At 44.6% G+C, this 15,898-nt stretch overlaps 1 protein-coding gene across 2 annotated transcripts in view; it reads right to left on the bottom strand.

Moving 5' to 3' along the window:
* Positions 1 to 550: 550 nt before the first annotated feature.
* The window catches only part of LOC143782058 (uncharacterized), a 28,142-nt gene continuing 12,794 nt past the window's right edge, over positions 551 to 15,898 (bottom strand). Inside the window, exons 2-6 of one of the 2 annotated variants that reach the window (XM_077269162.1) lie at positions 14,619 to 14,692; positions 5,421 to 5,477; positions 5,029 to 5,100; positions 2,358 to 2,870; positions 551 to 2,012 (exon numbers count right to left, since the gene is read on the bottom strand). In XM_077269162.1, coding sequence (XP_077125277.1) covers positions 2,007 to 2,012; positions 2,358 to 2,870; positions 5,029 to 5,100; positions 5,421 to 5,477; positions 14,619 to 14,692 — 722 coding nt within the window. In that variant the 3' untranslated portion in view covers positions 551 to 2,006. The remainder of the gene's footprint in view (positions 2,013 to 2,357; positions 2,871 to 5,028; positions 5,101 to 5,420; positions 5,478 to 14,618; positions 14,693 to 15,898) is intronic. The other variant, XM_077269170.1, reaches the window with a different exon arrangement.

Raw genomic sequence — 15,898 nt, 5'->3', positions numbered from 1 at the left:
ATTAATACATTTGTCCCTTTTTTGCCTTGTTTTTGGCCTGACTTTATTTGCACCGCATTTTTTAAATCTGCGGCTTTTAGAAGTCTATTTTGTATATGTTTGCTTGCTTTCTCCATTCTTTTTTATATTAGTCATTGTGTACAGGGTTTGTGGCTTTCAGATGTTTGCAGCATGATCAATTGTGACTTTGGAAAGTTGCAACATATTTGCGCACATGCACTCAGGCCTCTCCCTTACAACTTAATGTTTTAGCAACAGTTTGCTCTAGAAAGGGACAAAAAGTTAAAATAAGAAGCATGCCAGACTAAAAAAAAAAAAAAAATTAAATAATGATTATAAATCAATAATGATTGATGAATGATGGGGATGATGGATGATGATTTGCAAACCTTATAAAGGAAGAGTAAAACATTGCTTCTTCTAAAAACAGCTCCACCCTGTCCATGGGTTTCATTTGGTATAAATACAGATTGCTAAATTTTGGACAACTCATTCAAGCCTTATCCCAAATTCATTAATTCATGCCCAATAGAAAAAAAACAAGACAGCGTTGATTACTTAACCTTTAATTATTCAAAGTATGACAATGGCTGTCAAAGCCCCGGACTCTGTTTTTTTTTTAAAGACCTCACAGGGGCACTCCAATACAAGACTTGCACGTATATTATATTCTGCTGCAAAGTGCACGCAAATCATAAATCTCTTCATTCAGAACCATAACCTTTCCACCCATATTGTTCCCAAAAAGAAGACTACAAACCCCCCCCAAACGCAGCCCCTTTCAGTGATTTTGTAATCAGATCGAGAACCAGGGATTCATGGGGGCCGGCTAAGCCAGTCTGCCCTGTACAGTGGGGGAGACGGAGGCCGGCTAAGCCAGTCTTGCCCTGTACAGTGGGGGAGACGGAGGCCGGCTAAGCCAGTCTTGCCCTGTACAGTGTGGAGACGGAGGCCGGCTAAGGCAGTCTGCCCTGTACAGTGGGGAGACGGAGGCCGGCTAAGCCAGTCTTGCCCTGTACAGTGGGGAGACGGAGGCCGGCTAAGCCAGTCTTGCCCTGTACAGTGGGGAGACGGAGGCCGGCTAAGCCAGTCTTGCCCTGTACAGTGTGGAGACGGAGGCCGGCTAAGGCAGTCTGCCCTGTACAGTGTGGAGACGGAGGCCGGCTAAGCCAGTCTGCCCTGTACAGTGTGGAGACGGAGGCCGGCTAAGGCAGTCTGCCCTGTACAGTGGGGAGACGGAGGCCGGCTAAGGCAGTCTGCCCTGTACAGTAGGGGAGACGGAGGCCGGCTAAAGCAGTCTGCCCTGTACAGTGTGGAGACGGAGGCCGGCTAAGGCAGTCTGCCCTGTACAGTAGGGGAGACGGAGGCCGGCTAAAGCAGTCTGCCCTGTACAGTGTGGAGACGGAGGCCGGCTAAGCCAGTCTGCCCTGTACAGTAGGGGAGACGGAGGCCGGCTAAGCCAGTCTGCCCTGTACAGTAGGGGAGACGGAGGCCGGCTAAGGCAGTCTGCCCTGTACAGTGTGGAGACGGAGGCCGGCTAAGCCAGTCTTGCCCTGTACAGTGTGGAGACGGAGGCCGGCTAAGGCAGTCTGCCCTGTACAGTGATGCAGAGAGAGAATGTAGCAGACAAACATTTTTTTTTTAATGAAACAATTTCAAAAGTTATTTTTACTAATTATATGGAAGTTTGAAAATAAAAAAACATACTCACAGTTGTACCAGTTCTATCAATTTAAGGATGTAAAGTGATTCTAGTGCTGCAGATCCAACAAAACAAAATCTCCCCATATAGTTATTACCCATCCCCATTAATTAACTCCTCAAATTCTGTTCAAAACACCAAGTAGAATGATAAAGATCCATATGGGCAGGGAGGTGTTCACACAGAAGCAGCCGAGGACTCTGTAGAACCTCAGTCCTTCCAGTCATGCTCAGTCCCATTTGGAAAACCCGTGAAGAAGTCATACACTCTTGTCCATTGGAGTTCTTCTCACCACTCACAGCATTTACGTCTGGTGGAGGAAATAAAATAATCGTGAGTGAAGGAAGATTAGCTATAGCAAAGGAAGGGTGGCTCGCCAACTGATAAACCACAACTCCTAACATGCACAGAGATCCCCAGGTAAGCTGGGAATTGTAGTTTAGCTGTAGTTGGAGAGCCACACTTTGGAGAAGAACATTGTCCTCTTGTCTGGTATTGCCCTAAACAGGGCAGAGATGTAATACCAGCCTATGGACAAGGGTGGTGCTGTGATGCCTCTGCTCTGGCTTCCTCACTAATATAGATGGTGAAAGAAGTAACGTAGGGGAGAAGCAGAAATATTCATGCAGGAGGGGACTACAACTTTTCAGCCTACCATATATCCAGAGACGCGCGGCTTCTTCCTCCTTGCCTTCTCGCCCTCTGTTCTTATCCATTTACGTTTCATCAGCGAGGCGCCCAATATACTGAAGTCACTGTTATCTTCGGACATCAGGTTGGTTGGAAAAAGCGGTGAAGTCTCCACCCTAGAGTCCAGACCGAAAAGGAGGAAGCGGCCAGAGGAAACATTGGCATCTTCGGTCACTATATCGGAGTCCATATCCAGGTCACAACAGCCGTGGATGTTCACCACGCTATTGTCAGATCTCTCAGACAGATCGAGACTTTGCCAGGAGGTCTTCATCCTCCCCATGGGGTCAGTACAGGGCACGTGGCCCCAACATTCTCCTTCTGGGTCACCAGTGGGGATCAATCCATAGACCACCCTCATAGAATCATCCCTGAGTGTAGAGGGATCCGGGTCGTCACCACGTGCACATTTCTGGTCACATTCACTGCTGGAAGATTGTATGGTGTCCTCAGAGTCTCCATCATAGGGGTCCAAGAACTGGAAGAAAGTGGCAGATGTAGCAGAGCTGCTGATGCAGTCACTTAGGATCAGTACAGGATCCTAAGTTACATCCTGTATTATACCCCAGAGGCTGAGCTGCACTCACTATTCTGCTGGTGCAGTCACTGTGTACATATAATTACATTACTGATCCTGAGTTACATGTATTATACTTCAGAGCTGCACTCACTATTCTGCTGGGTATAGTATCTGTGCATATACAGTGGTGTGAGAGTCTTTGCCCCTTCCTGATTTCCTATTATTTTGCATGTCTGTCACACTTAAATATTTCAGATCATCAAACAAATGTTAATATTAGACAAAGTTAACACAAGTAGTCACAAAATGCAGTTTGTAAATGAAGGTCTTTATTATTCAAATGAAAAGAAATCCAAACCTATAGAGCCCTTTGTGAAAAAGTGATTGCCCCCTAAACCTAATAACTGGTTCAGTCACCCTTCACATCAACACCTGCAATCAAGTGTCTGCGATAACTGACAATGAGTCTTTTACACGCTCTGGAGGAATTTTGGCCTCTCATTTTTATAGAGTTGTTGAAATTCAGCCACGTTGGAGGGTTTCTGAGCATGAACCGCCTTTTTTAAGGTCATGCCACAGCATCTCAATTGGATTAAGGTCAGGACTTTTACTAGGCCACTCCAAAGTCTTAATTTTGTTTTTCTTAAGCCATTCAGAGGTGCACTTGCTGGTGTGCTTTAGATCACTGTGCTGCTGCATAACCCATTCTCCTTCAGGATTTTTTGGTAGACAGCAGAATTCATGGATCCATTTACCACAGCATGTCTACCAGGTCCTGAAGCAGCAAACCAGCCCCAGACCATCACACTATCACCATCATTTTTTTACTGTTGGTACGGTGTTTCTTTTCTGAAGTGCTGTGGTACTTCTATGCCAGATGGAATGGGACATACACCTTCCAAAAAGCTCAACATTTGTCTCATCAGTCCGCAGAGTATTCTCCCAGAAGGGATCATCAAGATGTTTTCTGGCTAAACTGAGATGAGCCTTTATGTTCTTATCGCTCAGCAGTGGTGTTCGTTGTGGAAGTCTGCCATGCAGGCCATTTCTGCCTAGTGTCTTTCTTATGGTGGAATGTACACTGACCTTAAAGGAGGAAAGTGAGGTCTGCAGTTCTTTGGATGTTGTTGTGGGGTCTTTTGGAACTTCTTGAATGAGTCAACCCTGTGCTTTTAGGGGAATTTTGGTCTGTCGGGCACTACTGGGAAGGTTCACCACTGTTCCATGTTTTGGCCATTTGTGTATAATGGCTCCCACTGTGGCTCACTCAAGTCTCAAAGCTTTAGAAATGGCTTTATAACCTTGTCCACACTGATAGATATTGATTACTTTGTTTCTCATTTGTTCCAGAATTTCTTTGGATCGCGGCATGCTGTCTAGCTTTTGAGGAACTTTTGGTCTACTTCACTTTACTCAGGCAGGTCCTATTTAAGTGATGTCATGATTGAGAAAAGGTGTGGCAGTAATCAGGCCTGGGTGTGGCTAGGAAATTTGAACTCAACTTCCCAGAGGTGTGATAGACCACAGGTAGTTTATGTTTTAAGGGAGGTTTGGCTTTCTTTTTACCTTAATAATAAAGACTTTCATTTAAAAACTTCATTTTGTGGTTACTTGTGTTATTTTTGTCTAACATTTACATTTGTTTGGTGATATGAAACATTTAAATGTGACAAACATGCAAAAGAATAGGAAATCAGGAAGGGGGCAAACACTTTCACACAACTGTATATTGAATTTATTATCCTGTACTGATCCAGAGTTATACCCTGTATTATCCTCCAGAGCTGCACTCACTATTCTGCTGGTGAAGTTGCTGTGTACATACATTACATTACTGATCTGGTACTGATCCTGAGTTACATCCTGTATTATACTCCAGAGCTGCACTCACTATTCTGCTGGTGCAGTCTCTGTGTACATACATTACTGATCCTGAGTTACATCCTGTATTATACCCAGAGCTGCACTCACTATTCTGCTGGTGAAGTTGCTGTGTATTACTTATCCTGATCCCAAGTTACATCCGGTATTATACCCCAGAGAAGAACTCACTATTCTGTTGGTGCGGTCACTGTGTACATACTTTACAGATCCTGTACTGCACTCACTATCGTACCTGCAATTTCTGGAAATCCATGCTCTTCACATCTACAGGAAATGTTGGAATTGACACTTCGATTCCAAATCCCTAAATATTAGAAAAAAAAGAAAACTTAAACATGAAAGAGATGAGACCCGTTGTGTCACCAGTAATTCGGTCTGGGACCGGGTGCGGAGCTGTACAGCGCAGTTTTCGCATGGTCACTAGACTCAGCACTCAGTGAATCTATAGACCCGATGACGTCCCCATTAGGATCATACAATGGTTGCTGTAATTTTTTACTTATATGTCAGCCAATCGCAGCTCATCTGTCCATAGCCACAGCCGCGTCAATCCTCTGACATCACTGTATATTGTATCATCCATAAGACAACACCAGGGCGAGCGATAACGCAGCGCCCCCGTACCTCGTCATTATTGTTGTCGGATTCGGAGTCTGTGCTGGATTCCACTTTACATTTCCTCTTAAGACATAAAACAAACTGATTATTTACAAAAAAATTAAAAAAAAAATCACACATCTTGGTGTAACGCGATAAAACATGGTCAGAGGCTTTAACAGAAGATTACACTATTGGTTACTATATGGAAGCCATCAGCAAGCATGTTAGTAACATGCTAAATGTGAGGCTTTAACATGAAGATCCACCTTTGTCTATTAGGTAGAAACTATCAGCAAGCTTGTATGTGACCTGCTGAAATGAGAGGCTTTCAGCTAGACCTTTGGTTTGTAGCTGGAATCCATCAGCAAGTATGTAAGCTGTTGCTGTTAGATTGTACTGCAGTTTATAGCCTCAGACCCTGGTCCATAAATATATTCATGAGCTATGCTAAGGAGGGGTATTAATGAGCCAATCAGACCCACCCACGATTTACCACGGCACTAACAGTACTAAGACAAAAATACAGATCAGTCAATAGGAGCTTGCTGGTCGGTTCCAGGTACAACATGAGATCTTGCACAAAGGCAGAGAGGAAATTTTTGCAAAGACAAACTTTTCTACTGTACAGTAATATCTTTTCTCTCCAAAGTAAATAGGGCCAGACAATTGCTGGTCATTTATGATTTTAAAATTGCAGCCACCACTAGAGGGAGCACAGTGCACAAGGATTTCTAAAGCCACCACTAGAGGGAGCTCACTACATACAGATACATACAGTAACCACTAGAGGGAGCTCACTACACACAGATTTATACAGTCACCACTAGAGCGAGCTCACTACATACAGATTTACGGCCACCACTGAGGGAACCTCACTACAAACGGATTTGTACGGCAACCACTAGGAGGAGCTTGGTGCATACGGATTTATACAGCCACCACTAGGTGGAGCTCAGTGGATACAGATGTATACAGCCACCACTACTGGAGCTCAGTGCTACAGATTTATACAGCCACCACTAGGTTGAGCTCAGTGCTACAGATTTATACAGACACCACTAGCTGGAGCTCAGTGCTACAGATTTATACAGACACCACTAGGAAAGCTCACTGCATGCAGATATATACAGTCACCACTAGAGGGAGCTCATTACATACAAGTATATACAGTCACCCTAGAGTGAGCTCACTACATACCGAATATGTAGCTACAACTAGAGGGAGCTCACTACATATCTACTATATATGAAAAGAAGGAGGACAATTGGAAGTTTTATATTAAAAGTTAGAAAATGATCTTTATTAACAATGACATATTAAAACCAAAGGCAACCATCATAAAGTGATGGTGCCATAGACATACAAAAATGCAAAAAGACACCAGACAAGAAAGGTCTACCACACAGAAAGTAGTCTGGTAAGAAAAGGAAAAAACCTATATGAATAATAGAGGTGCAAATAACATATATGCAAGCAATGTACCCTGATAGCAATGGTCCCATGCGACCTGACCCATATGCATTCAGTGCAGGTAATTTGTACACGTATGTTTGGTATTCAACCTAAGTCACACTTGATCCTAATCACACTGATGATCTATGGGTATACAATCACTCAGGGCAGGGGGCTGAGTCCATGCTCCGTGCCCCATATCAAAGTGCCTAGATAGTCAAAGGTGAATGCAAGCATACATTACCAGAGTGCCAGTAGACCAATTGCACATGCCCCATGTGCAATTGGTCTACTGGCACTCTGGTAATGTATGCTTGCATTCACCTTTGACTATCTAGGCACTTTGATATGGGGCACGGAGCATGGACTCAGCCCCCTGCCCTGAGTGATTGTATACCCATAGATCATCAGTGTGATTAGGATCAAGTGTGACTTAGGTTGAATACCAAACATACGTGTACAAATTACCTGCACTGAATGCATATGGGTCAGGTCGCATGGGACCATTGCTATCAGGGTACATTGCTTGCATATATGTTATTTGCACCTCTATTATTCATATAGGTTTTTTCCTTTTCTTACCAGACTACTTTCTGTGTGGTAGACCTTTCTTGTCTGGTGTCTTTTTGCATTTTTGTATGTCTATGGCACCATCACTTTATGATGGTTGCCTTTGGTTTTAATATGTCATTGTTAATAAAGATCATTTTCTAACTTTTAATATAAAACTTCCAATTGTCCTCCTTCTTTTCATATTAGTGATTCATGGAAGTATATAGTACTGTTTGTGACTGATGGGAGTCACAAAAATGTATCTGGAAATTTTGGTATTCATATCTACTATATAATTGTCTAAGGGTCACTTCCGTCTGTCTGTCTGCCTGTCTTTCTGTCTGTCTGTCACGGATATTCATTGGTCGCGGCCTCTGTCAAGGAAATCCAAGTCGCTGATTGGTCGCGGCAAAACGCCCACGACCATTGCCACGACCAATCAGCGATGGGCACAGTCCGGCGGCAACATGGCCGTTCCTTCCTCCCCGCAGAATGCCCACTCAATACTCTCCTCCAGTCAGCGCTCACACAGGGTTAATGCCAGCGTTAATGGACCACGGTGTAACGCACTCCATTAACGCAGCTATTAACCCTGTGTGACCAACTTTATACTATTGATGCGGCCTATGCAGGATCAATAGTAAAAAGACCTGTTACAAATAATAATAAAAAAAAGGTTATTCTCACCCTCCGACATGGCGCGGTGTCCTCTGCAGTGCAATTGGCAGGTTCCGGTGCCAAGGATGCTATGCGAGAAGGACCTGCCATGGCGTCACCGTCATGTGACCGCGACATCATCACAGGTCCTGCGCGCCTGCGCGAGAAGGACCTGCCATGACGTCACGGTCATGTGACCGTGACGTCATCACAGATCCTGAGCGCCTGCGCGAGAAGGACCTGCCATGACGTCACGGTCATGTGACCGTGACGTCATCACAGATCCTGAGCGCCTGCGCGAGAAGGACCTGCCATGATGTCACGGTCATGTGACCGCAACGTCATCACAGGTCCTGCGCTCATACCAATCCTGGGACCGGAAGCTGCCGCATGCACCGTACACAGGCGCCAGGACTTCAACGGCACTTCGGAAGGTGAGTATATGTTTATTTTACGTCACTGGGCAATATACTACGTGGACATGCATATTCTAGAATACCTGATGCGTTAGAATCGGGCCACCATCTAGTAGATTTATAAAATCACCTCTAGAGGAAGCGCACTACTTACAGATATATACAGCCACCACTAGAGGGAGCTCACTAAATGCAGATTTCTACAGCCAGCACTCGAGGGAGATCAGTACATACAGATTTACAGCCACCACTCCACTGGGGGAACCTCACTACATATCGATTTATAGAGATCTCACTAGGTGGAGCTCAGCCCATACAGATCTATACAGCCACCACTGGGTGGAGCTCAGTGCTACCGATTTATACAGACTGCCCCTCGAAGAAGCAACAGCGAAACGCAGGTCGAGGGTTTGGCGCAACTGCTTGGAATACTAATTATGGGTAAGACGCCCTTATATTATCCCATTACGTGCACATGTGGCACTTTATTCAATAATTATAAAGTGTTTGGCAATATCACGATACCTATACACTGACCAGGATACAATTATAAGGAATGGAATTTGCTAAACATGATACATCCTCTTTTCCCATTTTAGGATTTTTTTGTGGTTAACCTTAGCACATGTATATATTTCTGCATTTAGCAACATGTACTGTGATATAAATTTTTTCCACTTGTCCGTTTATACTGTACTAGATGGTGGCCCGATTCTAACGCATCGGGTATTCTAGAATATGCATGTCCACGTAGTATATTGCCCAGCCCACGTAGTATATTGCCCAGCCCACGTAGTACGTTGCCCAGCCACGTGGTACGTTGCCCAGCCACGTGGTACGTTGCCCAGCCACGTGGTACGTTGCCCAGCCACGTGGTACATTGCCCAGCCACGTGGTACATTGCCCAGCCACGTGGTACATTGCCCAGCCACATAGTATATTGCCCAGCCACATAGTATATTGCCCAGCCACATAGTATATTGCCCAGCCACATAGTATATTGCCCAGCCACATAGTATATTGCCCAGTGACGTAGTATATTGCCCAGCCACATAGTATATTGCCCAGTGACGTAGTATATTGCCCAGCCACGTAGTATATTATCCAGCGATGTAGTGTATTGCCCAGCCACGTAGTATATTGCCCAGTAACGTAGTATACTGCCCACTGACGTAAAATAAAAAAATAAACATATACTCACCTTCCGAAGTGCCGTTGAAGTCCTGGCGCCTGTGTACGGTGCACACGGCATCTTCCGGTCCCAGGGTTGGTATGAGCGCAGGACCTGTGATGATGTCGCGGTCACATGACCGTGACATCATGGCAGGTCCTTCTCGCATAGCATCCTTGGCACCGGAACCTGCCGCTTGCACTGCCAAGGACACCGCGCCACGTCAGAGGGTGAGAATAACCTTTTTTTTTTATTATTATTTGTAACAGATCTTTTTACTATTGATGCTGCATAGGCCGCATCAATAGTAAAAAGTTGGTCACACAGGGTTAATAGCTGCGCCAATGGAGTGCATTACACCGTGGTCCATTAACACTGGCATTAACCCTGTGTGAGCGCTGACTGGAGGGGAGTATGGAGCGGGCACTGACTGCGGGGAGGAAGGAGCGGCCATGTTGCCGCCGGACTGTGCCTGTCGATGATTGGTCGTGGCAATGGTCGTGGGCATTTTGCCGCGACCAATCAGCGACTTGGATTTTCATGACAGAGGCCGCGACCAATGAATATCCGTGACAGACATACAGACGGAAGTGACCCTTAGACAATTATATAATAGATGCCCCTCTCTGCTCCATGGCTGCACTGCTGCAATTTTGGTGTATGGATTTGTTCACACTAGTATCGTCTTGTCTGTGTGTATTCATAGCAAGTCTTTAATATTCAGATACACTCTTTTGGAGGTTAATCCATACCATTACAAGGATATTTAAACTCTGTTTCTCATTCACTCTCTACAGATTTATACAGAGCCCACTAGGTGGCGCTCACTACGTACAGATTTAGGGTATGTGCACACGTTGCAGATTTGCCTGCGGATTTTTCTGCACTAAATCCACAGCTCTTGGCAGAAAACGCAGGTGCGTTTTTGAAAGCCAAATAAAGATGTATTATTGAACAACAACAAAAAAAGATTTGTGATGTCATTTCTTGTCTAACCTCTTTTAGATTTTTCCAAACCACACTCCATTACACAGACAGACAGACAGAAGGAATGAGCTAGATAGATCGATAGATATTATCTATAGATAGATCTATACAATCGATAGATATTATCTATCTATAGATCTGTCATCTATCTATCTCATTCCTTCTATCTATTCTTTCTATCATCTATCTGATTCCTTCTATCTATCGATAGATGGAAGGAATGGGATAGATAGGTAGATAGATAGATGGAAGGAATGAGAGATATATCTATAGATAGATATATGAATAGATATATCTATGGATAGATGTAGATAGATATATGGATACATATATCTATATCTATCCATATATCTATCTAACTATCCATATATCTATCTACATCTATCCATAGATATATATGTGAATAGATATATCTATCTCATTCCTTCTATCCCATATCTATCGATCTGTCTAATTCCATCTATCTAACTATCTATCCCATATCTATTTATCTATCTATCTATAGATAGATACTGTAGATAGAAGGAATGAGATCGATATATAGATAGATCTACATATGGATAGATCTATAGATATATGGATAGATCTATGCATCCATCTATAGATATATGTATGGATAGATATATCTACGGATAGATGTAAAAAGGAAAAATTGGAGGCAGCACACCGTTTGTAGTGAAAAAGAGCGTGCTGCCTCCAATTTTTCTTTTTTATAATTGAGGTTTGGTATTTGCCGGGGGGGGCTCTGCAACCAGACTTTTTCTTTGTGCTGCTCTAATTCTCTTTTTTTCTTTGTCCTATGGATAGATGTAGATAGATATATGGATAGTTAGGCAACTTTCACACATCAGTTTTTTTCCTCAGGCAGTATCCGCTGGGGGGGAGGGAGAGAGAGAGAGCGAGAGCGCGAGAGAGAGAGAGAGAGATAGAGAGCGAGATAGAGAGCTAGATAGAGAGAGAGAAAGAAAAGTGTTCATGATTTGAATGGAAAAATGCAAGAAAAACCGGATTTGGAGGCCGGATTCGTCATTTCACATCTCAGTTTCATACGTTTTTCGCCGGATCAGTCGCTGGGCGTTTTTTCACCGGACAGAAAAAACGTTCCTCTGTACGTTTTCACCGTCTGCCTGAAACAGCTTTTTTGACGGATCCGGCAAAAAACGGATGAAACGTGTGGCCGTTTTTTTTCAAAACTCGCCAGATTGTGCTTGACGGCAAAAACCTGATGTGCGAAAGTAGTCAGATAGATAAATATATACATAGATAGATATATCCATAGTTATATAATAGCAAGGCCAATGTTGATTAATGAACATGTCTAATTAAAAAAAAAAAAAAAAATGGCATGGCCTCCCGCGTAAGTTTTCTGTGCCAGAGGGGGAAAGCCGACGGCCGGGGGCCCAATATTTGTAGCCTGGGAAGGGGGAAATACCCATGGACCCTCTCAGGCTATGAATATCAGCCCGCAGCTGACTGCGTAGCCTTTACTGGCTATTAAAATAGGGGGAACCCCCCCCCCCAAAAAAAAAAAAAAAAAAAAAAAAAATGATGTGGGGTCCCCCAATATTTTATAGCCTGAAAGGCTACGCGGACAGCTGCGGGCTGATATTCATAGCCTAGAAAGGGGCCATGGATATTTGCCCCCCCCCAGCTACAAATACCAGCCCCCAGTCGCCCCAGAGATGGCAACCGTATACTACCTTTCTGCCGTAGTCCAATTAATAACGAGTTTCCCACTACGATCTCCCCTATAGAACAGTGACATCGAGTGATGTCACTGCTCTATATATAGGGCCTCCAGTGACACACTGACAGGAGACAATGGCTCCTGCAGTGCATCACTGAAGAGGTTACCTGAGTTCAGGGTCTCACTTTATGGCAAAGCTGCGTGGTAATTTTCCCACACAGCAGTGCCACAAGTGAGAATAGGGACTATTTCTCACAGCGGCAGAGGAATACATTCCTTCCGTCGTTGTATTGCTGGAGCCCCTAGAGAGCGGTCCATCAGCTGATGTGGCTGCTCTCCACGGAAGATCATCGTGTGACACTCGTTTTAATTGGATATCTGCGGACACAGGGAGTATATTGTTTGTTTATTATTATTTTTTTTTTATTTTTTTTATTTTTTTTATAGGTGACCAATGGCTTCGGGGATCAAGGTGATGGTGAGCATGTTCTGTATGTCGTATGTATGTCGTATGTACTGTTGTATGTTCTGTATGTTAAATGTTGTATGTACTGTTGTATGTTCTGCTGTATGTATATGTACTGTATGTCATATGTTGTATGTACTGTATGTCATATGTACTGTTGTATGTACTGTATGTGTATTTTCTTTTTCACATGCAACACATTAGCTGGATGATGGGACTACTACTGTTCCATCATTGGCAAATGTGTCAATCACTGTCACTGTAGCAGGCATAGCCCGATGGGACTTGTAGTCTCATCGGACGATGCCTGCACGCACACACACCCCCAAAGACCCCCCCGACAGACCCCCGACAGCCCGCACAGACCCCGAGAGACCCATGGACAGCCCGCACAGACCCCCGCAGACACCCTGACAGACCCATGGACAGCCTGCCCGCACACACAGACACGCACACAGTCACCGCCCACACACTTCCCTCCTCCTGATCTGCAGCGTTTCATCCACAGCTAAACCGCAGATCTTTTTTTACATCTGCGGTTTTGCTGCGGATGTGCCCGACTCAATGCAAGTCAATGGGTGCAGAAACACTGCAGATCCGCACAAAGAATTGACATGCTGCGTAAAAAACAACGCTGCGTTTACGCACAGCGGATTGGGTTTTCCATAGGTTTACATGGTACTGTAAACCGCATAGGAAACTGCTGCAGATCCGCAGCGTCAAAAACGCTGCGGATCCGCGGTAAAATCCACAAAGTGTGAACATGGCCTTATACAGCCACCACTAAAGGGAGCTCACTACATACAGACTTAAACAGATGCCACTAGCTGGAGTTCAGTGCATACAGATTTATACAGTGCCCTCTAGGTGGAATTCACTGCATACAGATTTAGGCTAACTTTCACACTAGCGTTTTGCTGAGCTGCGGACTTCCTCCGTGAAGCCCCGCCCACGGCCGCACCTCCGCCACTCAGCTCCGCCCATGTCCGCATGCGGTCTGCGTACCTATCTTTAACAATAGGTACGCAGGTCGTGCGGATGTGTGCGGATGCCTCCACATGCGTCGTTTTGACGATGCAGAGAAAAAAAAAAAAGAAATTACAACCAGCTGCGTTAGACGCGGGTCGCCACATCGTCAAAACGTCGCATGCGGAGGCATCCGCACACATCCGCATGACCTGCGTACCTAATGTTAAAGATAGGTAAGCAGGCCGCATGCGGACGTGGGCGGAGCTGAGCGGAGAAGGTACGGCCATGGGCGGGGCTCCACAGAGGAAGTCCGCAGCTCAGCAAAACGCTAGTGTGAAACTAGCCTTACACAGACACAACTAGGTCCAACTCAGTGCATACAGATTTATACAGACACCAATAGAGGAAGCTCACTACATACAGTATAGATTTATACAGCCACCACTAGGTGGAGCTCACTACATACAGATTTATACAGCCACCACTAGGGGGAGCTCACTACATACAAATTTATGTAGACACCACCATGTGGCGCTCACTACATACAGATTTATATAGCCACCACTAGGGGGAGCTCACTACATACAGATCTATACAGACACCATCCACAATGTGGAGCACAGTGCATACATCGTATAATTGAGTATAATGTGTAACAAGTATGCAGTGAGCTTCCTCTAGTGGTGGCTGCAGTTAGACAATTTTAAATTTAGTTCTGGATCATTTGGGAGCCTTACTTAAAAAAAATAAATAAACTGTGTAACATGAAACCAGAGTAAGAAATTAATCTGCACTCGAAGAGAACGCATTATACAACAGATGATAATCCTTCAAGCTCCCACCATGAAGCTCACCTTACACTTACCATGTACTTAAAAGCCAATTGTTCGACACAGTCGGAGTTTCTACCAGAATCCATGACCACATCGGCGGTGCCACCTGAGGAGAGGGGGGAGCATTATATTGCAGGACGCCCACATCTCACATATGGATGTCACTTAAGGAATTCTCCAGTACTATGTCAGTATGTAGCTTACAGAGGTATTTGCATTACTTAACTATCCAGATCTCTTCCAGAGCTGCAGTCACTATTCTGCTGTTACAGCGTGTCTTATCATTCAGTCACATCCTGAGCTGCACTCACTATTTTGCTGTTACATCAGGTCTTATCTGGGGCTGCAGTCACTATTCCATTGTTCTGTCATGTCTTATCCTCCAGTCATCTCCAGAGCTGCAATCGCTATTGCATTATTCCGTGATGTTTTATTCTCCAGTCACCTCCAGAGCTGCAATCTATTTCATTACTCCATCATGTCTTATCCTCCAGTCACCTCCAGAGTTGCAGCCACTAATCTATAGTTCCATCAGGTCTTATTCTCCAGAGCTACAGTCACTATTCTGCTGTTAGGTTGGGTTTTGCCCCCAGGAGGACGTTGATTTTTAGTTCAGTTGATCCTATACAATAGAGGTAGCGTAGACTGACAACACTGATGCAGTCATAAAATGTAATGCACTTGTCATGCAGTGATCGTCCGCACCCTTTTGTTTAACCCCTTTCTGACATCAGACATAAAAATCTGTCCATGTGACCTGGGTCTTTCTGCCCAAGGATGGATTATTACGTCAGCTCGATCGTCCTTGCACATGGGTGGTGTGCGGGTGATCACCGCCAGATGTCAGCTGACACCCGGCACCAAGTGCAAGGAGCGGTCCTGCACCACTCCCGGCACTTTAATCCCCGAAATGCTTCGATTGAACGAGATCGCAGCATTCCGGGAGCCGGCAGAAGGCCAAGAGCCCATCTGCCCTTGGATAGGAGACCCCTCAGCATGACGCGGGGTCCCGATCACTGCCATGGTCACCATCCGGGTGACCAAAGCTAGAAAAGTTGCTGATTCGCGGTGCACGATGAGCTAGTTTCGCTGTCAGTGCAGAGCTGACAGTTTGCATAGCATGGGGATGATGCTGCATCCCCATACTATACAGGAGTTCAGCCTGCAAAAAATGAGAGTCCCATAGTGGGACAAAGTTTAAAAAAAAAAAAAAAGTACAAAATTGTTTTAAATAATTGTAAAAATATTAAAAAACAAACAAAAATAAAATAAAAAGATACTGTACCCATAAATATTTGAATGAAAAAGATAT

Source organism: Ranitomeya variabilis, chromosome 1 (assembly GCF_051348905.1).
Source record: "Ranitomeya variabilis isolate aRanVar5 chromosome 1, aRanVar5.hap1, whole genome shotgun sequence".
Taxonomy (NCBI): domain Eukaryota; kingdom Metazoa; phylum Chordata; class Amphibia; order Anura; family Dendrobatidae; genus Ranitomeya; species Ranitomeya variabilis.
Note: the sequence above shows the minus strand (reverse complement) of the source record. Positions and strands in the feature narration are given on the sequence as shown.